The sequence below is a fragment of the Lupinus angustifolius genome, chromosome LG01, assembly GCF_001865875.1.
Source record: "Lupinus angustifolius cultivar Tanjil chromosome LG01, LupAngTanjil_v1.0, whole genome shotgun sequence".
Classification (NCBI taxonomy): Eukaryota; Viridiplantae; Streptophyta; class Magnoliopsida; order Fabales; family Fabaceae; genus Lupinus; species Lupinus angustifolius.
Genome location: NC_032009.1, coordinates 23,868,256 through 23,891,738, shown reverse-complemented (window position 1 = coordinate 23,891,738; position 23,483 = coordinate 23,868,256). Strand labels below are relative to the sequence as shown.

The window sequence follows — 23,483 nt, the reverse complement described above, 5'->3', positions numbered from 1 at the left end:
CTTAGAAAAATTAATGTGTCTCTTATTTTTTAATTAGAATAAAATATTTCATCGTATCATGAAATAATTTATCTCCATCAGTCAGTAAAATTATGACATGTATACTATTTTATTTAATTTTAAAAATACTTTTGTAGAAAATAATTTAATAAAACACATGAATAATTTTAGTGGTCGAAAGAGATAACTTATCTTATTCTATCAAATAATCATGATCTTAAATCAGAAAGCATTGGTGTAGTGTCCAACATCTATGATTTTATTCCTATTAGCAACTAAGGGAAAATACCATTTGTTAAGCAATAAAAAATGCAAAATCTTCTTGCAAATTACTATGTTTAATACATTAAAAAATCAAAATTCTAATCTTGCAATTAGTCAGAGCAAGAATTTTAGTTAGAAGATTTAATAACAATATTAGTTTTTGTACATAAAATAGTTTTTTTTTGGTTTCCATAAATATCCTCGCACAGGAGGCAATCCTATCCGAGCCGGGAACATCCACAGGTAAGTGGAGGCTAACTCTCCCAACGGACATTTTTTCCATCCACAAGACTCGAACCCGATTCTTGCTTAAGGGAAATCAAACATGTACCGCTTGAACCAACGCCTGTTGATAGTACATAAATAGTTAAGCCCACATAACAAAATCTAGAAAGCTATAAATAATAATAATACAAAATTGATATCTCCAATTTATTAATCATTTCATTCCAAATTTCTTGTGAAACAGAAAAGAAAATGTTGAGAGTAGCTGCAAAGAAATTTCTAGGAACGCCAGCGGCGTCTTCCGCCGTTAGGGTTCCGCCGCGATTTTACCATGAAAGGGTTGTTGACCACTACAACAACCCTCGCAACGTTGGTTCATTCGATAAGAGTGATCCCACCGTCGGAACCGGCTTGGTCGGTGCACCGGCGTGTGGTGATGTCATGAAACTGCAGATTAAGGTTGATGAGAATACCGGAAAGATTGTTGATGCTCGGTTCAAAACTTTTGGGTGTGGCTCCGCCATTGCTTCTTCTTCTGTTGGTAATTATTTAGGGTTCCGCGTGTGTTTCATTTTTTTTTTTAAATTTGATTTGTGTAATTCATTGTGGTTTTTGTTTTGTTTTCAGCTACTGAATGGATAAAGGGAAAACAAATGGAGGAAGTTCTGTCTATTAAAAACACGTAATTATCTTCCTTTTTATTTAACTCTCCTTGCATTGATGTTGCAATCAATACGGGTATGGGTACATGTGTGCCGATTTGTCATTTGTTACATTAATTTTATGGTGAACCGGATATTGGTACATGCAGAATTCATGTGTTCGGTACAGAGTATGTATGATAAACGAGAGAATTATGTAACTATGGTTGCAATTGTATTTTATGTGGTATGTGATTTTTATGCTCATTGGATGCGCAATACTTTAATCATGAACATGATGATGTTCTGGGAATACCATTATTTAGGTCCTTATCTTTATTACTAGATGTTTGGATGGATGGAAAAGGTATGGAATAGTGACAATGAGGATAAATTAATGTTCTATTGTTTGCGAGTTTTTTAATAATGGAATGGAACGAAACCGTTCCTCCCAAACCCCCAAAATTGAATTGGGGGTGGAGCCAATGGAACGAAAGGTAACTCCTTTCTGTTCTATTCCTTCCAGAACTCACAATTATACCATCAGTTGATTACTCTTATCCATTCAGCTGGACAGCAGTGCAATATATCTATTTTCAGTTGTTATAGAAGACAACATAGCAGCTTACATGAAAATAATTTTTTTTTGTGTGATGTTAATGTTGCAAAATGTTTGTTCTTTAACATATATATCTTATGTTTTTCATCTTCTTCATAAATGCCTGATCACTCCATTCTCTGCTTATGGGTTAGTTCTGAATTGTTTAAATCTTTTGCTGTTTTGATTTGGACTTTTGATCCATATCATAGCATGATTAAGACTTGGTTATTGTTTTGGATTTTTTATTCCTATCAAAATTTACCATCCCCAAGAGTTTAGTTCTGCCTGATGATTTTAGCTTCACTAATGCTTTCATGATTAATGATTCTGATATGCTGTTTTTGAGTTTTCGAAATGAAAAGTATTTGATGTCTTGTAGTGAAATTGCGAAGCATCTTTCACTTCCACCGGTTAAGCTTCACTGCAGCATGCTTGCTGAAGATGCTATTAAAGCTGCTGTTAAAGACTATGAAGCTAAGCGTGCTAAGACAACAATGACAGAAAAGGTTGCCAATGCTTGATTTCTTCCATGTCTAGAATGATGACGAAAATGTCCATTTGGTGCTAGTCTGGCTAGTTTGTTTACTCACTATGTGAAGTAAAATACTGGTAACTCTGGCTATGGTTTATTATCTGCATGGTTTTTATTTCTCTACTTGGTTGGATATTAATTGTGGTTTGGCCTTGGACTTCAGTTTGTATTACTGTTATTAACTATGTTGGAATTTTTGGGAGTTTCACCATAAAATGAAGGGATTTAATATGTATACACTCAGAATATAAGTGTTTTTTATATTGTCAGCGAATCGTCTACCATTCATATGTTAACTATCATTGACTCTTAAACAAAAGTAATATAAATCAATTGTGGATAATTAGATGGTGGTGTAAAAACATCGGTGTATAGATTTTAAACTCTTTCACCTTTTTTTGAGTCATACAATTAGGATAAAAATATACATGCCATCACTATCGAAGATGTGTCATTGACTTTTTGGAATGGCGACAATTCAGAGTAAGTACTAGAGTGTCTGGAGCATGCTACTACAGTTGAATAAATTTTTATGGCGATTAACAATTTTTTGAGGAATAATGCTTTGTCGAAGTGTGCCAAAAAATGGCTTACTCAATAGGCACGAAAGAGTGGAACCAGATTCTAAAGCAACTCTTAATTGAAAGAGACTGCTCATTCATATAGCTATAGTAATGTTATTCCACGATTTAGTCAGAAACCATTCAATGTTTTGTACAATTTTTGAGTGCTGGAGGATTCAGACCAAGCATATTTAGCAGGGCAAATAAACCAATAAGGTGTTGGTTTAATAGTATAAGATTCTGCTAGATCTCTGGAAAGACTAAAAGGTCCAGAAGAGCAATCAAGCATGCTGAAAGAGAGTAGTTCTTTATGCATAGGATAAGTAGACACCTTTGTTGATACAAAAAAAACAGGGCAAATGAAAAAGGAGATGCATATGCATCATAACAATAAACCACGGTTAAGTTCTTATTTGAGAAAACGCAACCAACCCACTCAGTGTTTTGACCTCCTCTGGTATATCAGCCGAAGTCTTTCGCTCTAAGAAATTCACGTTATGCCCTGCAACTATTAATAATGGTTTTTCAAGTTTATCCTTATTTAATACTCTATTGATCAAGTGAATACTATTATTACTTTTCTTGAACTACATGTTTTCGTAATATGGCATATAAATGGAAACCGAGGGAGTATTCTTTTGGAAGAGAGGTTTTTGCTCCTTTCATAAATTGAAGACAAGAAATGAATAACGAATTGATTCGTAAAAGCAATATGGGACAGTAAAAATAAAATGTCCATTAATGCTGTGATAACAATTTTCTTTGGTATAGATCACAAATTACAATAGATTTGAAAATTAGATGGAGTCATTTGTAAATCTAGAAAGATTTAGCCTTCTAAATTGAATTGTATCACGAGGAATGCCCCCTGAAAGTTGTATATGTTTTTTTGATTGATGTTTATAAATTTAACTTCTTCAAAAACAATTTTCCTTTGTAGGCTAGCTGACTAAACTGATCTGCAAGAAAGAATAAAACACTGAACAATTACTGCTCAAATGACAACATTTCAGTTTACATATTAAATAACAGCAAAATTTCAAAATTGAATGAACCAAAACAGGTTCTTCCATCTATCAAGAAACATACTCGTCGTATATATTAGACAATGGGAGCACCAATCTACACTTGTAATGGTATAGATTCGACCTTGTTATAAGCTACATCCTTGACTTTCTTATGGGAACCATGTCTTGATTTGTTTGATTTCCTTTTCTTTGATGGAGCATTTTCTTGAGTATGATCTTTCTCTTCAGCACCTTTTTCTTTGTCTGAATTTTCGATTTCAGACTGCAACAGAAACTCAGCCTTCGGTTCTGGCTGTTGAGATTCTGGATCAATAACTGACATTCCTGATAGAATGTAGTCTAACAAAAATGTGCTTCTAACAAGTCTGTCTATCCTGCCAAAGTGCCTTTGACTATATGGGATAAGGCCTTCAAGAAGTTCACCAATTCCTTTCATCTGAAATGTCCCATAAAATGCCTCCGTCAAACAAGGAATATTTTTTCTTTACTCCAAAACTTACAATTGATAAATGATATGAAAATCTTGCAATTGATAACTTTGTTAAACCAATGAATTACTTCTATAGCATAAATATTCTTTTAAAGTTTAAAATTGGACTAAAAGTTCTCAATTTATAGAATTCAATTTATTAGTTTATCTTCTATTCAACATAGTGCTTGTCTAAGTGCCAACTATCATATTTTTAAAAGATTCTCTCATTTGCATCAATGCGGAGAATACAACCTGAGCAGCAATGAACATAAAAACTACCTCAAGTAGCATATGAAATCTCTCAAACACAAAGTAAAACCAGGAAATGTAAAGGAAGTTCAGAACCATATTTAATAATCAGTCCAAACAATGCAGTCAAAATGATTCACAAAATGCAGGACATGGATGAGCATTATCATTAAGCATCCTATATAAGGGTAAAAAAAGCACCTGAACAATCTCTGTTGGAGGGAAGATATTGAAAACTCTGAAAAGCAGAAGTTGTGAAACATAACAGAACTTTGGTTTTGTATTCCATTCTCTAACATAGCCAAATAATGTACGAAGCTCTTCATTGCCCAATGCCTTAAGTGCTTTGTCTATATGACCTTCAGCCCCATGCTTCCTGCAGAACACTCAGTCAACTGCATGCCAATAGAACTGATACAAGGAATTAGATTATTGCTAACCTGCAAAGTTCTGAGAGTAATGCATAAAGCCTATGGGGCTTGCGCAGCTCAAATGCAATTTGGATTGCTTTGCTATAATCAGCATCTGAGACAGCATTCTCTAACTCTTGGCCTTTCAAAACCCCGATTTCCTGCATCAACATTAGAAGTTACATTGTTTTTCTAATACATAGGCACATCACTTCAATAAGTAATTCTTTTAAAAAATATCCTAAAAAGTGCATATATGCACAGGTCATATGTCTAGACAATCTTCCGCAATCTCAGTCATTTTAACTTGGGATAAAGATCTTTGTACACAACATCTCTTGAATCAACTCTTACGCTCGCCACTTTGCACGAAGCTCTTACGTTATCACTTTCTCTCTCTTCCTGTTCCCATCTCTCTCTTCCATAACCTTCTTACACACCAAAGAAGGTTTAAGACATTCATTTTTATTATTGAATACGTCCCTTCCAAAATCCATGACTTCAAACATAATCTAGCAGAAAAATATGCCTACATGAGGGGTTGTTTAGCTCTAGCATTATCCTCCATTGATTTATGATCCAACCCCCACACCAACCTTTCCTACTTTGCTATAAGAGTATAAGATTTGAGTCTTGCAACATAAAACATATGATCAATCTAACTCACCTCTTTTTGGAAAGCTTCTTCTTTGTCAGTTGCAGTGGAATCAAACCAGAGATTGACAAGAGCATCACTGCCACCAGTTGCAAGCATTTCTGTCTTCCTACTTACAGCCAATGCCCAAACCTGCAGGCCAAATTTTGTCAGGAAAGTTAAATATCATGACATTAAAAAATTTCAGGGGCATATAGATCTAGAAAGAGAAAATATTAATTACATTTAAAATTCTAATAGAAAAAATAAGCAAAGGACTAGGAATGTAAGACAGGTTCAAACCTTGTCTTCATGATTATCATAAGTGGCAACACATTCATTAGTTTTTACAGTCCACAGCTTTACTAAACCATCAGCACCTGAAACATTGATTCATGTGATCAACCATGCAATTAAAGTGTTAGAAAGAACAAAATCGGCTATAGATAGCCTCATACCAGACGAAACAATTTGTGTTCCACGGGTAACAAACAATGCTCTTAACACACTTGAAGTGTGTCCTTCAAATGTTTTCAAGCATGAGCCATCTGATATAGCCCATATCCTTATTGTCTTGTCACCAGATGCTGTTATGACACACTGATCAACAGGAGAAAATTCTACAGACCAAATCCCCCTTTTATGCCCTTTAAATACAACTACTGATACAAGATCTGGAAGTCTCCAGACACAAGCTGTGCGATCCTGAAGAGGGAAATGTTTTTAAAAAATTAGCAACTACGGTAGAAACAGTTATATTTTTTTCCAAAAAAGGTAAAACTAGGGAAAACAAGCAAGTGAAAGAAACTATTGGATTTTTTAGTCGACCAAAACAAAAATCATAAATGGCAATGATTAACTAAGGGGGTCCCGTTTTCTGCAAATGATAATTAGATTACTTTACAAGGCCAAAAACAGAGGAACTCAAACATAATACCAACCTGGGAGCCACTACATACTAAACTATCATTTGGAGCAACAGCTACAGAATTGATATCTTTATCATGAGCTGCAACAACAGCTTTTGCTTTTAAATTAATTGGCACTGTCATATTGTCCGAGAGACCATCCATACTCCACACCTTAAGAGTATGATCACTGGTAAACATTGACACAGACTGGTAAGAATACATTTGAATAAAGGATTAAAAAGTAAACTCAGTAGCGTATTGCAACATTCAGTTCATGTAGGACAAAAAACAGGAAGTTCATTGGCATTTTCATTTTCCATTACCTTTTAAAAAAGATAACAACACTACATATAAGTTCAACCATGGCATTTTCTAAACATGTAAAACCAAATTATCACTGTTGTAGTGATACTAAAGGTTATCACATGAAGTTAGCAGGATGACAGACAGCAATGAACCTTAGCAGCAAAAGTATTCTTCAAAATACTATCCAGCTAGTTGTGTCAAGGATTTCTTATAGAGGCTAAATTAAACGCTATTCTGAGAAACAGAGTTGTAACTATAACGGTGATAAGAGAATACTTTAGGTAATATGTTGCAATTTAAATTACTTATTATCATCCTCCACTATAACATGATCATATCACTTGATACTTGATATAAACCCCATGGCATAACACATTTATTGTTGCAATTTTAAGTCTTAACTTTATAGCAATTACTTTTATGGTTAGAAGATTAAGCTTAAGAAAAACCCACATAAGGGAAATCCGAAATGCAGGAACTTAGGGGGAGCTAAAAAAGGTAAATTGTTGCTTTTAAGAATTAAAATAGAAATAAATGCATCAACAGTTCAACACTCACCTACTACCACTAACAAAGAAGTCCTGCTTTCTCTTCGAGAAGGCAACGGCTCCAACAGCTCCCATGTGACCTATACCAACTCCAATGCAGCTTCTGCTTTCTGATTCCCACAACCTAACCTATACAGTGGGTGGACATGCAAAAGTTTACTATGCATAATATTTTGACAAGATGTACTGCAAGCATATTATGAACTTAATAGAGAATCAGATGTTAACATTTGAACTGGAACGCCTCAAGCACATGTTCCCATGGAAGAAAATTCAAACTCTTAATAACAATCTTGTGACCAAAGCTGAAACAACTTACACTGTTGTCTTTACTTCCAGTTACTATCAGTGATTTCCCAGAACTTGATACACAGGTGTCAAGGCATAGAACAATTTCAGTATGACCAGCTAAGACATACGAACATGACATAGATGCAAGGTCATAAACCCGAATCTGCAAAGCTCCAAATAGAGTTATAGATTAAAGACCAAAACCTTATACATCATTCTTGCTAGGCTAAAGAATGGGAAAAAACACAACTTAGTGAAGGGTAGTGAATCAAATGCTAAACTCTTTACATTCATCAATCATTCACATCCCAGTAATTGGGGTGTCAATGTTTTCTCAATAATCAATCAATCTTTTTTTGCTATAACAGTATGCTTCTGATCAACTATAATTTTGAAAGATTAAAATCAAAGAAATATCTTGCTTGTGCAATATAACAGTACACTTCTGATTAACTATTACTATTATACAATTTTTCACTTTTTTGTTCTTATTCTTCACTTTCTCAATGATATGCTGAATCAGTCAGATTAGATTCACTAAGAAACTATGATTAGATCAATATTTGGAAGACAAAAAAACTTCTTTATTACTTTATCTAAATACAAGATATTTTAACTTTTTCTCCAGCATTGCAATGTACAAATTGATTGGTTTGCTAAAAAATGGCAGTCTCTCACAACAGTTCACTGATTTCTAGGTATGAATGTACATATTCATACCTGTTCAAGATTTGTAGCGAGAGCAAGGAACTTTTCATCGTCCCCAACAAACTTCATATCCACAACCTCTTCATTGTATCCTACAAGTCTTTTAGTGAGATTTAACTTCAACTCTTCAGTGAAATCCAGAGAATAAAACAGAAACTGCTGATCTGCAGTCACACAAATCAACCCATGTTCCGAGACACGCATGACAGCAGAAGTAAAACCCCTTCGTGAGCCATCCTCATCGATGTTAGCTGTAACATCTGAAGCCTTCTGCTCAAAGATGCAAACTGAACTGTCAATACATGAAAAAACTAATGAGGCAGCGCACAAATTCCATCTTCATAGGTGCAATTTGGAAATTTTGAGGTCCTTCACTTTCATTCAGTATAAATATTAAGTCACAAATTTATGTTAGCAAATTATTTAAAGGTTGACCAAATTATAATAATCCACAAACACAAATTCAGTTGCCAAGTTTTGAACCCAAGTATTTGTATACCTCCCAAATTTTAGAAGACCCTCATTAACTAAGTGTAACTAATGCAAACAATTGAGCTAGAAATATTTAAACTGAAAATAAATCCTCATATATTACCCTTCAGAACTCCATATACGCACAATGCCACGTTCACCAACTGTAAGGAAATAGAATGGTCGGGAACCAACTAGTTTTTTTGCATTTTGCCGATATGAATCTAAAGAAGAAGCAAAAGGACTCCCTGCACCAATTACACAAACAGCTTCAACTGCCTCATTTGTGATCACAGTCTTCTTATTGCTATAATCATGAAGGTCCCACAATGTTACAACCTGCCAATAATCACCCACCAAATTATCAAATTAGTAGACTAAATTCAAGACAGTTTGACTACGCATACTCATTAAAGGTTCTTCCTGAAAAGTCATGAATCATGTATATTAACTTATTAAGAGTTCATCTTTGTTGTGACCGGACCATCTCAATAACAATTCCAAGAAAAAGATAAATGCTTTAAGCAATTAATAATCAAATTCTAGACCCAATTAAGTGATGAAGGAACAAACTCAAAATAAAAATGAACAAAAAGAGACGAGAGGAAAGAGCAAGCTCATCATGCTAAACTTGTATAAAAAGTAAATTAAAACAAAAAGGTAAGGTGGAGCCTTGTAGAGCCTGCCTTGTCTCTTCCAGCACTAAGCAATGTCCATCCATCCTCAGATACTGCAATAGAAGTCACTGCTGACCGATGATTATCTAGGGTTGCAATGCAGTTCTTTTTCTTAGTCTTCGAAAGATCCCAAACCCTTACAGTTGCATTATCACCGCCATCATCGCTGCCAGAAAAAAGCTGTGGAAACCAATTTCATCATGATCAGTTAAAGATGTGAAGAAAGGTATAATCAACTATTGACAATAGTTGAAAATATGGAATATTGTGTGGAGAAAGAAAGGCTACATTTGAACATTAAAAGGATGAGAAACAAACAATCGTATCAATTTCGTTACATGAGTATTATCAAACCCCTCCCATTTCCTACATTACAATAACTTATCTTCCTGTGCTTCATAAAAATTATTAGTTGCAATTTAAGTTAGCAAATAATAAAACCGCATTACATAACCATTAACCAAACTTACAATCCTCCTGTCCCTGCCTTATCAATCACTATGCTTAGTGCACTGATTTTAAACATCGCACAAATATGGTTGTCCTTACCCAACGGAGTGCTGTCTATAATCCATGTGCTTAAATTTCCTCCCCTTTCAATTAATGTCAGATTCTAGCATGCAACTCATACCAATTTATGAGATAATACCCTTCTATGTTGAATGTATAACTGGTTTATATAGTATGTTAATGCACAAAGCATTAGGCTTGGTACTCACAAGTCGTTTCTCCGGATCAGGATGGAACATAACACAAGAAACAACACCACCGTGACCTTTAAAGAAATGAGTACAGAAGCCACCATCCACATCCCAAACAAGGACCTTTCTATCAGCTCCCCCAGTGGCAAGCAATCCTCCAGAAGGGTGGCACGCCATAGACATAATTGGACCATCATGACCCTACTCAATACCATTAACAAACGAAGTGATTTTTTGAGAAACTGAAAAAAGATGCTTCTCAAAAAAGCCAATTCAGCTTTTTTGGAGCCTCTGACGAAGAACAACTGAAGAAAATAAACTTATAAAATGACTTATGGAAATAAAATAGCTTTAGCTTCCTATAAGGCTATAAGCTCTTTTTTAGCTTATGAGAGAAGCTAATGAAAATAAGCTATAGTTAGCTTACATATAAAAAGGTTAGTGAGCAAATGCTTTCCAAATCTATTTATCCAAACACTCCAGAAGGGTAACACACCCGTAACATAACCGGACTATCATGAACAAAGTAAAACACATCAGAAACTTTCAAATTAAAATGATTTTTTTGTATAATCCAGGTATCCCCTCAACCTATGGCTAAGGAACTTTTCCCATTCTGGACGTGTGAATGCACATATCAGCAACTGTCTCTCCCAGGAATTGAAACTTTGAATTGAACTTGAGTGTTCGCATAAATAACTTAATTAATTGTTTACTCAACATACTTTTAAATAAGCTAAAAATAGCTTACTTTCATAAGCTCCCCACAAAAACTTAAAAAAAAACTCATATAAGCTATAAATAAGTTGTTCCAAACTTCCCCTTCAATTTATTATCAAAATATACCTTCCAAGATCGAACACACTTGAGAGTAGACAAATCCCAAACTCTAATTTGACGACTGTGACTAGAAGAGAAGAGAATCTTATCGTCAGGTGAAAGAACTAAAGCGGTTACTGATTCAGAATCTCCGTCGAGGGTGAACTTGATTGATGAATTGGCGGAATCGACGATCTTGATGGAATCGGCACAGGCGGAGGCGATGAAGGAGCCGTCGGAGGAGACGGCGTAGGGTCCGCCGGTGTAGAATTGCTGGAGGGAAGGAACAGAACGATAATTAGCTTTCAATCGAAGGGGTTCCATCGTTGAAGTGCGTCGGTTACTAATGATAATCCAAGACCGATATTTAGGTTATTAGGTTTTTCTTTAACGAATAGGAAGCTAGGGTTTAAGGACAAGGTTGTGGTTTTTCCTATGACTTTTTTAATAAAAATACATATTGGTTCATAAAAAATTTGTCCAAATTTGGTAGGAAAAGAAGATAGTATATTGGTAAGGTTTGAAAATTTTGTTTAATATATAAATTGATCTATTAAAAATAATAATTAAATGGACTCTTAATATTTTCTTACATGAAAGTAATTACATTAGTATAGGAAAATTTTGATTTTAAAATATTAAATTACCCCATAGAATAATTTTAATGGGACAAGTTATGCCAATGGAAAAAAAATATTAGACTTGGTGATTTTTTTTCAAAGACCAAATAATTTACAAACAAAATAAGGATTATTTTCAAATTTTACTTTTTAAAGACAATTAGGATATTTAGTCATTTTTTTTAATATTTGACATAAAAAAATGATCCTGTCCCATAATCAAATAAATTGGCACAAGCAAATGCCAATTGAAACTTGATCTTGGGGCAGTTTTATCTTTTATGTCCAATATGATCATGAGGGTTAATGTTAATTAAGATATATAGTCCACATCACATAGGATATAACTAAAATAGTGGACATAGGTTTGGGCGTCATATGTCTAATGGGGCAGATTTTAAGCCGTATATATTCAGAAGTGAGTTGAGTTTCAGACGGAAATAAACACCCACATATTTTGAGTTAGTTAATTCCTGGAGTGAGTTAAGGAGGCATGTATATATGCACAATTCTAATACTTATGTTCACAAGGAGATTAAATCTGTTAGGAAATTTTACGTTTTCAATTTTTAAGCTTCATTTTGATTTTAGCTTCTGGATATGGTCACATGGGGTTTTTGAAGTTCCTCTCTCAAGAGGAAGTACTGTGATGTGGATATTGGTTCATTATTTTATCAGGGACTTAGTCAAATATAAGAATCTAAATCATTTATACCAAAAGTTATTTATGTCTTTATTTATGTGTAATGCGTAAATAATGTACATATATTTTATAATGTCAATAAATCATATATCGAACCATTCTATTTTTTGCATTCATATAGTTGGAATATTAACATTGGTAATTGAGGGTATATGTATAATATTAACATTTATATATGCATTTGTATAAGCATTGATATGTGGAAAGTATAATTATAGAAAGTATTTGATTATAAAATAACTCAATAAATAAAATTCAAATTGTATTGGATAATATTTCACCTCTATATTCTCTATATAAAATTATAATATAAAGACTTTTTTTTGCATCATATTTTTTGTGATTACATTTATAAGTATCATATAAAGTCATAAAGATTTTTTAGCATATCTCTTGAATGCTTATTTTTATTTTAGATTATGTTCATTATGTATAAATATTTGAATACATTTTTAGCATTCAAATATAGTATAATTAAATGTTATTTATTTGATTATGTTTTAGCTAATAATCATTGTATGAAAATAACTCATAAATTAAAGATTCATTACTATTATTTGGAAGATATATTTTTCTATACAACCATAATATTTTACTATACATATTTTTCTACTAAGTCTGTCATTTTTGTAATATACAATTAATATTTTTATTTTTGGAATTAAGTTAATTCATATGTATTATTAAATTCATATGTTGTGGATAACTCAATGTACAACACGTTATTGTTTACATTAGTTTGTAGTTTCATACTTATGAGTTGGTTTTAAAATTGAAGATGATAAATATGGTGATCACAATTTGATAAAATAATATAAAGTATATCAACCGACTGCCAACAGAAACATAAATTAAAAGAAATAATAGTTGTAAGTGAGTTTGAGAGTTGAAGATGATAAATTTGTTGATCACAATTTGATAAAATAATATAAAGTATATCAACCGACTGCCAACAGAAACATAAATTAAAAGAAATAATAGTTGTAAGTGAGTTTGAGAGTTGAAAATGATAAATGTGTTGAGAAAGGAAGAGACACCCTAAGGAAACTGAAACCAGAACAATTGTGATAAAAACTACACAACATTTTGTCTCTCCTTTATTATTTATTTAATGAGTCATTATGTTTATATTTTAAACAAATAGTAAAAGATAGTTTTAATCGTGTGTGTAAGGTTGTATAGTAAGAGATGATGAGATTTTGGAGGGGAAACTTTGCATGAGGTATTGACATGTGTCCCTAAGAAGAAAATTTTGCATAAGGTATTGACATGTATTCCTAAGAAGAAGACTTTGCATAAGGTATTGACATGTGTCCCTAGAAGTTTTTTTTTTTTATATATTTATTATTTATTTAATGAGTCATTATGTTTATATTTTTAAACAAATAGTAAAATATGGTTTTAATCATGTGTGTAAGGTTGTATAGTAAGATGTGACGAGCTTTTGGAGGGGAAACTTTGCATGAGGTATTAACATGTGTCCCTAAGAAGCAAACTTTGTATAAAGTATTAACATGTGTCCCTATATGAGTTTTTTTTTGTTATATAGTAAATAGATAGATAGGATTTTGATTAGTAATCAATAACACACCTCATTTAGTTTTTTATTAATTGTCATACTAAAATATTTAAATATTTAACTTCATTAACATGGTATAGAGATATAGATAAATTTGACATAGACGACATGGATTTACTGTGTTAAAACACCTAGCATTTGTACATGTGCTTGGGCGTCTATGTTACAAGCTTACTATAATTAGACACATTCATGCACATGTATGAAATTAAAGCTAAGGATTAATAACTTTGAATGAAGATAATTATTTTTTAATCTTGAGTTTGGTTGTTAACATTTTTTTTGTTTAATTTAATCTCATTGGGCACTCTTTTGTTCACCAGTCTTTCAATTCAAGACCAAAATCCTTATTTTTTATATTAATGTGTAAATGAAGATATCTACAATTTTTTTTTCGAAGCTATACTACTAAAAATGTGTTTAAATTTTAAAACTACAATGATAATAATAAATAACTTATAGAACACATTTGAAAATAGAAAAATACTCAAATGATATATTTAAATTCTTTAAAAGTTACAAAGCCAACTTGGAAACAGAAAATAACTTGAAGGATGAACCAAGTAGCATATAGAGGTAAGAGCTTCATAAAGTAATATATAGTGCTAGCTCCTGCATTTCTTTATCGGAAAAGAAATACTATATCATCCTCGATGTTATAACAAAATCTTAAAGCTTTCAGAGATTTGCTTCACACAAAACATGAATAAATAAATCAAAAGGTAAACAACCAAGGCAGTATATTTGGACACTAAAGCTTCTCATTCACACTCATTAATTTGAATAGGTCAATAGAAACAAAAGACCGTCATAACATCAAAGTATGTAACAAACACTATCAAAGAAAAATATAAGCAACCCTCCATCAAAAACCTTAATGTATAACATGATAATATTATATTAATATATAATTGACTAAATTAACCAATCCCATAGAATCTATAGCCTTTGATCATCATGAATGAACAGTGAGATTAGTTCTAAACCAAAGGGTTTGTTGTGGAAGATCCATAGCCATTCATCATGCCACTCCATGATCCTGAACTGTTAGTATATTCAGGATCTGAATAAACCTGGTTTTTCCATTCAAGGGACAATAGCTTAGGGTCTAGTTTCACATCATGAATTGAACCATTTTGGCTATGATCACTTGTATCGTAAGGCAATATCAATCGCTGACACATGTCTATTAGGTTATAATTCCCACCATTGTTCCCATGATCAAGGGTCATACCCTCAAAGCAAAGACCTTGATAATTTGTAGGTAACAACCCATTGTAACCATTCACATTATCTCCAAGCCCAACAACACCCATATCACTATTTCCAAAAAATTCAAAATTCCTAGAAATATTAGGGCTAGGGTGGTTCTCCATAAAACTAGGGTTTCCAAGTGCCTCACCACTAACCCCAAGCAAATTGTTGAGGTGGGAAAATTGCACATCAGCTTGGAAAGGAAGTTGAATATCTTTGGGGTAGTGATGGTAAGAATTAGACACTACAAGTCCTGGTTGTGCTTGGTTTTGAGTAATAATAGGTGCTTGGTCATTATTAGGTTTCTTGGAATTAGAAACTTTCTTGTTTTTTCTACAACCACCACCAACAGGGATGTTCCTAAGAGTGCCTCCTTTGGTCCAGTACCTTTTACAAGTCTTGCAGAAGTACCTAGGTTGGGTGAGGCTGTAGTTGTTGTAGTAGCAGAACTTGGTGTGAGTTGAATCACACCTTGGGCACTTGAGTGCTTGGTCTTGTGGGGGTCTTAGATTCTTCTCATCTATCATGGGCTTTGAGCATGTAAGCATGTCTTCTGCAGATGGTGATGAAATTGAATATGAATCTATCATGGACACCTCCTGAACTGTGCCCTGACATTAATTTAACATATTGGGAAAAATATGTGAATATATAGTGAATGAAAATGATAGTCTCACTCAATATTTGATACTAAATTTTCTTTCCCTTGGCTTATTCCATTTTTTTATTTCCATTTGAATATATGGCATAACATAGCTCTTTCAAATTTAAAAGAATGCAGAAAATGTTGTAGAGTGTGCAATGTGATACTATATACTACAAATATGACTAAATACTCTTCTAGTAGGGGGATTTAGATCCTCTCCAATACTAGAGGGTCAAATTCAGGTACCGAAGAGTCTAGTACCGGAGATTAGTCCAATTCGTGGTTGAGATATAGCATGTAGCAGCTAAATTCATAACCATATTATAAGTATACTTCTCCATCGTAGAAGGCCGATGAGAGCATGAGTTAAGATATATTATTGAAGGCAAATAGAGTAATACACTGATTTTCATAAGTATATGCATGACATATACCTGAAACCAATGATCTGATGAATCCATGCAGACGTTGAGAGAGGAGAGACCCATTCAGTAGCAAGTTCCAGGTAGAAGAAGAAATTAATAAGGTTGCTCTGGCTTAATTTCTCCCCTTCTAAAATAGTAGTATATGCTTAGCTTAACTTAAGTGTCAGCAGCTAGTTGTGCTGTGTGTTCAGCAAGTACCGAATAGAGAATGAAGAGGGATTAACTAAGAAGTGTTAGGTGAAAGAGGTAATGATAGATGAAGAATGAATGTCAAAGTATTGGGGCAAGGGTAGGTATGGTATGGCATATATATATATATATGATAATGTTTGCTACTTCAGAGTTGGGACGGGACAGAACCTTAGTACCTTAGCATATATAAGGAGAAATACTTGTATGGGATAATAAAAGAGTTTTATCGGTGTATTAGTTTTATTTAATTCAAATAAATTTGTTTTATCAATAAGATATTAATTTAGCAATATAATGTTTTGTTAGATTCCTAAAAATATAAAAAAACAAAATAATTAAGAATTCAATTTCTAAGAACAACTTATATATATGATGAAGATATCATGATAATATTATTTTAGGAATATTTGTTGTGGGAAAGACAAAAGAGATTTGATAAAAAAGGAGGATAAATGTGATGTTTGTAAATATTATAAAGATAAAGTATATATCTATGTATTATAAATATAAATATTGAGATATATAATTAATATATAATCTATCATCATTTTATTTGTTTTATTTATATATTTAATAGAATTAATAATAATTAAAATGAATAATAAATAATATAATAACATTCTAAATCATTCTTTCTTATACTTTCTGTAGATACATTTTCTCCCGAAAAAGACATGAGAGTTTTATAATTAAACATTAGAGTCGGGGCTAGTGGTGGAATGTCAGCAATAGGGGCAAGAGAAGATATGTGACACTGATCTTGTCTGAAGTGATAGAAGGTAAGAAGAATATTTGGGTCCCCAATAAAGAAAAAAACACATTCTCATAGATCACTCTACTTGAGGGACCCTAACCCAATGGACCCCACTCTTCCTCCTTCAACAAGCAAGGGATATATTCCTTTCCATATGCTCCTCACGTGCCTCTACCAATTTCTTTCTTTTACTTTACTCTTCCTACTAATTTCTCCCTATATAAAAAAAATGAAAGTCTATGCAATACAAGTAGAAAAATTAATATATCATTTATCTTCATTCATATTACGGTAAATAATAATTATTCCATATGAGGAATAGATTAAACTTTCTCAATATTCCCATTGTCGACCGACTTATAAATGATTTTGGTCAGTACTCTTAATAGAATATAATGATAAAAAGGGGAACATTATTATAATCCAATGTTTCATTCCAATTCAAATAAAAGTAGAGTAATCTTACTCTAATATAATAATTAATTATATTTTAGGTTATATTGTGTGACCAAATGATTTAACCAATCAAACAATATATAGAACTTATTTGATATTCAAATTAGGTTGCATAATATTTATTTCATGTCATCCTTTCCTTGTAATTTAATTCTGTCTCCAATAATGGTAATTACTAATTACACCTCAATTTTATACACACTAAAGAGTGTAATTAAACATGTACATACTATTAAGATAAATTAATTATAATCAACTAATAAAAACACACACATGATCGATCTGTACTTAGATGTGTATCATGTTATAAATAAGTATATCTATTTATTTTGTTTTGGAATAATTTTACAAATTTGGGTGACACCTGAAAGAGCACCTAGGAAGGTAGCTATATCCAAAGATAGTTAGCACGAGTAACTTATCACAAGTACATGTGTCCTGTGAATAAAGTGTTTATTACACCAAACAAACATCATATGTTACAACAAAAATGACATCTTCATATTCTTAATATTAAAATTCAAAAGGTAATATAAAAATGATAATTTATAATTTCATAATTTTTTATTTATAAAATGTCATTTTTAATTAGATGAGAATATAAAATGAGACATGCGATAGCCATTATATTCCACCACTTAATCCTCACACACCTGACTTAGGCACTATGCTTCCTTCTTGTAATAAGTGAGTGTTGTGTCGTAATTAAATGAATAATTTTAATTATTTGGACTAGGGTTGATATATCTATTTCTCTTTTTTTGGGTAGAAGAATAAGAAATATTACACCTGATGTGATTCTCTTATTTTTTTTCTCATATCTATAACTATATAATAAAAAAATATTTTTGTCATGTCATCATAAACATATGTCACTCTCTATTTACTTTTTTCCTTCCAAAAGAGCTTCACATTCTTATAGTGAACTCTCAGATACTATATTCATCTTTTATTATATATTAACTATATAATAAAAAAAGTTATTATCATGTTATTGTGCACAAATGTCACCCACCAAAAGAGCTTTATGTGAATTCACACACACTATATTTATTTTCTACTATCTATGTATCTATGATAGTTGTACAAAGAAGATGCTATTTTTGTCAAATATAACTTGAATTTCAAATGTCATTTCCCTTTCTCATGTCATACAATAATATGTGTGTTAGAATTAATAAAAAACAGATGAGATGATCTGAAATGTAAGAAATATAATAACAACTAAAAATCAAATTCGAATTTGAAGTTTTTTGTAACTTTTAAATAATTTTTAATAAAAAAACTGATATAGTATCACAATTTGATTTCTCTTTTTTCATTACATAAATCAAATTCGAAATTGAAAAAATCATTATTTTCTACAAATTTTAAAAATATTTTTAAAAAAAATCACAAAGTAGCATTTTTCGGTTTCATAAATTCGAATTTTTTATTTATTTTCTTATGTGTTTTAATAAAAAGATACATAGGTAACACATATGTTCTTAACAATCCGAATGCATCAGTGACATGTGTGTTTAGATTATGGGAATGCACGAATAACATATTTGTTCTTAGCAATGCGAATATATGGGTAACATATTTGTTTTTAACCCTAAGAATGCAGAGGTCACATGTGTTCTTAACAGACTGAGATCACCTGTCCCAAATGGTGTCTCATGTCATGTCCCAAGTCCACTAAAATGCTCCATTTTATTACTTTTTTCTTTTAAATTTTTTTATTTTATTAACGTGTTATTATATGATTGGCTTGGGACATGGAATGACACCATTGGCGACAAGTGATCTCCATCCATTCTTAACAATACGAATGCACAAATAATAACATGTATATTTTTAAATATGTGTTCTTAATTATAGGGCAAAAAATACTATTCCGTACAAATACACGAGGAACTTAGTAGTTTGTATGTATATGTAGAGGTAATGTTGGAATAAATTATTGTTTAGTGAAATCTTGAAAGATGAACATGTAATGAATTTAAAATCTCATTAAAGTCACAATTAGAGGGGGAAAACTAGTTGAAAAGACTAATTTTAGTAACATGTTTGTGTTGGAATTTCTGACAATTTATGGGTCACAAATATAATTCTATAATTGTGTTATGGCCATTATGTAATTAGCCAAAATATAAAATGATCTTAAGTAATTAATTTGGTGGCTAAGGGCATATGTGTCATGAAATAATAATAAGTGTAGATACCTTCAGGCAATTTCTGATTTGATGAAGGGACTGAATCAAAATTATTGCAACTAAAGTAGTAACCACTACGGGGTTACTTTTATGGGTTATGGTCCCCATTTGTAGAGCAACAGGTTTTCAAGTGTAAAGGTGGAGGAGAATAAGGTAGGATGAGAATAGTGTTATCCAGGATAGGATAACACTATCCACCCATCCATAAGGCTCATTAGGTATAAGGATGAGGTTTCTCCTCATAACCAAGGGCTAAGGCAAAACATACTCTCCATAAGGCACACTCAAGGTATTCTCTCATTCCCCTCTAGAGAGAACTAAAGGAAAACCATTCGGCGCTCTATCATCTGGAAGATCATCGCACCCTCATACCTTCGAGATCCCGGAAATGGCTCAACAATGTATGTTCTTCTTCTTCACCATGAACTCATTTGGGGTTTCTTCGGTCTGGACCATGGATGTTCCATTCGGGTGTATGTATGGGAATACACATTAGGTTGTGAGAACAAAGCCATGGTCATAAGGACTTCCGCATTCACTATATGGATTTCGGATGGAGAAGGAATTTCTCCAACAAATATGACACTGTACTCACAAATATGAGTCAAATCCAAAAGAGAAAAAGAAGAACTTTTGAAACATTTCTTAATTTTGAGTTACAATAAGGAAAGTGGATTCTACATATCATCTTGATAGGAATAGAATTTTAACTAAAATATAGTAAATACATCAGTATCCACGTGAGTCTAGAGACAGAGGATCAACAATTTCACACGGCACACCATTGACCGTGATTACATTAAGGTATATAAATATATAGTTATATCTTAAACAAACAAAAACTAAGACAAAAAGAAACAAAAAGTGAAACGTTACTTCTTTCTCAGAAGTGCAGCAGTAGGAGCAAGGAGTTGAAAATAAAAAAGACAAACCTTTTCTTGTTAAGTGAGAGTAAGAAGTCACTCATAATTAATATCAACTATTGAATCTTATTTGAATAATCAAGATTAAAAAAGTGATAATTTAATTAATGACTAACTTTTAATTCTAACTATAACTCAGGTTTATTGTTCTCACAGTTTTTATATTGAATTGTTCTTGCCTGAGCGAGATTCGGCTCGCCCGAGCGAAGAAGAAGAAAAAAAAAAACAAAATTTTTTTTGGGACTTCAGTATCTTTGTGCATTGGTTTAATTGTTGTTTGGTTGTCCATTAAGGTTGTCTGTTATTTCAAGTGAGCCAAATGAAGTGAAATGTCGCCAAAGTGACCTCTTTCATGGATATAACTCATGAGGAATAATGGATGGAAGTGTGTATGGTCATTCATGCGGGTATTAGCTGGCCCAAAGGAAAGTTAATATTTGGCCGAATACCATATACACCTGTGATGATAAACATGTCATAATTCTAAAGTTTTATACGTGTGACTGATGAATCAATCCAAAGAGGGATTCGTCAGTTGACATGTCTTATTATGAATGTTTGATCATTACAACAAGAGTATCACTTGCAGTTGATATCACTGTCCAAAGACTTGATATTGATGGTGCACTAGGTATCTTGATTTGGACATACCATTGTTTTGAGCACAATGATAATTTTGGGTTGTGAGCATATTTTAATATTTTGTCTTTTGTTTCAATCAGCTACATCAATTGCTTCTATATCTGCAAATTTGAATTCGGTTCCGGTCCTTAATGGTGAAAATTTTAAGGATTGGAAAGAGAACATGGAAATTGTTCTTGGCTGCATGGATCTGGACTATGCACTAAGGGTAGAGCAACCTCCTTCTCCTTTGGAATCTAGTTCCTCTGAAGAGAGGAAGGATTATGAGAAGTGGGATCGCTCTAATCGCATGAGTCTGATGATCATTAAGCGTGGCATTCCAGAAGTCTTTAGGGGTACTATCTCGGATGAGATAAATAGTGCCAAAGATTTCCTTGCTGAGATTGAAAAGCGCTTTGCAAAGAGCGATAAGGCGGAAACAAGTACTCTGTTACAGAACTTGATTTCCATGAGGTATCAAGGCAAGGGAAACATAAGGGAATACATTATGGGAATGTCCAACATCGTTTCAAAACTTAAGGCCCTTAAGCTTGACATGTCGGAAGACTTGCTCATTCATTTGGTCTTACTGTCTCTTCCTGCACAATTCAGTCAGTTTAAGATTTCTTATAACTGTCAAAGGGAGAAATGGACTCTTAATGAGCTCATTTCATTTTGTGTGCAAGAAGAGGAAAGATTGAAGCGAGAGAGGACTGAAAGTGCCCATTATGTTACTACCTCTAAAGACAAGGGCAAAAGGAAAATCACTTCAGAGCCCAAGAATGAAGCTGCTAAGGGTTCAGTGCAAAAGAAACAGAAGCAGGATGATGTCTGTTTCTTTTGCAAAGCAACTGGACATCAAAAGAAGAAATGTGTAAAGTATCACGCCTGGCGTGCTAAGAAAGGTACATTTCTTGCTTTGGTTTGTTCTGAGGTCAATTTAACTTCAGTACCTGGAAACACCTGGTGGTTAGACTCCGGTTCAACTTCTAACATCAGTGTTTCAATGCAGGGTTGCCTGAGCTACCGAAAGCCTAATCATGTTGAAAGATACATATATGTTGGCGATGGGAAATCGGTAGAAGTGGAAGCTATAGGGCATTTTAGGTTGTTATTATGTACTGGTTTCTATTTGGATTTGAAAGACACTTTTGTTGTACCGTCTTTTAGACGGAATTTGATTTCTGTTTCATATTTGGACAAATTTGGTTATTGTTGTTCATTTGGAAACAATTCGGTTCAATTGTCTTTAAATTCAAATGTTATTGGAACTGGTTCACTTATGTTGAATGACAACCTTTATATGCTGAATATCATAACTGATTATAGCGAAACCCTGAATGTGGAATCACGTGGTACTAAGCGTAAGATTGAAAATAATAATTCAGGTGCATTATGGCACAAGCGCCTAGGTCACATTTCTCAAAAGAGAATTGAGCGTCTTGTGTCAGATGGGATTTTGGATTCCATTGACTTCACAAACCTTAATGTTTGTGTTAAATGCATAAAAGGAAAACAAACCAAACAATCGAAATATGGTGCATATAGAGCTTCGGACGTCTTAGAATTGATACATACGGATATCTGTGGGCCATTCCCTACGGCTTCCTGGAATGGTCAACGATATTTCATATCATTTATAGACGATTATTCTCGTTATGCATACATTTTTCTAATTCATGAAAAGTCCCAATCGGTGGACGTGTTCAAAACTTTTAAGGCTAAGGTTGAAAATCAACTCGGCAAAAGGATCAAGTACGTCAGATCTGACCGTGGTGGTGAATACTACGGTAGATATGACGGTTCAGGTGAACAACGTCCAGGGCCTTTTGCCAAATACCTAGAGGAATGTGGTATAGTCCCACAGTACACCATGCCAGGATCGCCTAGCATGAATGGTGTGTCTGAAAGACGAAACCGGACTCTTAAGGACATGGTAAGGAGTATGATTTGTCACTCTACCTTACCAGAGTCACTCTGGGGAGAGGCACTTAAGACAGCAGCTTATATTCTTAATAGGGTACCAACTAAGGCAACTGCTAAAACACCTTATGAGCATTG

At 33.0% G+C, this 23,483-nt stretch overlaps 3 protein-coding genes across 4 annotated transcripts; 1 reads left to right on the top strand and 2 right to left on the bottom strand.

Annotated features, from left to right (window-relative positions):
- Positions 644-2,469, top strand: LOC109357465 (iron-sulfur cluster assembly protein 1-like). The gene is made up of 3 exons (XM_019601442.1): positions 644-1,030; positions 1,117-1,171; positions 2,111-2,469. Exons 1-3 carry the CDS (start codon positions 742-744, stop codon positions 2,250-2,252), a joined length of 486 nt encoding a protein of 161 aa, XP_019456987.1. The 5' UTR covers positions 644-741; the 3' UTR covers positions 2,253-2,469.
- On the bottom strand, positions 2,108-11,484 carry LOC109357452 (transducin beta-like protein 3). 2 transcript variants are annotated; one of them, XM_019601427.1, is made up of 14 exons: positions 11,079-11,484; positions 10,251-10,433; positions 9,541-9,711; positions 8,979-9,193; positions 8,396-8,675; positions 7,704-7,838; positions 7,395-7,513; positions 6,561-6,717; positions 6,078-6,324; positions 5,923-5,999; positions 5,653-5,772; positions 5,016-5,146; positions 4,847-4,951; positions 2,108-2,292 (listed from the first exon to the last, which is right to left on the bottom strand). In XM_019601427.1, the coding sequence occupies exons 1-14, from the start codon at positions 11,373-11,375 to the stop codon at positions 2,265-2,267; spliced, it is 2,265 nt and encodes a 754-aa protein (XP_019456972.1). In that variant the 5' UTR covers positions 11,376-11,484; the 3' UTR covers positions 2,108-2,264. The 2 variants fall into 2 exon arrangements, with proteins under 2 accessions (XP_019456972.1, XP_019456965.1); XM_019601420.1 differs by lacking the exon at positions 2,108-2,292 and adding an exon at positions 3,787-4,290 and having other exon boundaries at positions 4,777-4,951.
- Positions 14,695-16,516, bottom strand: LOC109357441 (dof zinc finger protein DOF5.6-like). Its single transcript, XM_019601410.1, has 2 exons — positions 16,288-16,516; positions 14,695-15,818 (listed from the first exon to the last, which is right to left on the bottom strand). The coding sequence occupies exons 1-2, from the start codon at positions 16,339-16,341 to the stop codon at positions 14,934-14,936; spliced, it is 939 nt and encodes a 312-aa protein (XP_019456955.1). The 5' UTR covers positions 16,342-16,516; the 3' UTR covers positions 14,695-14,933.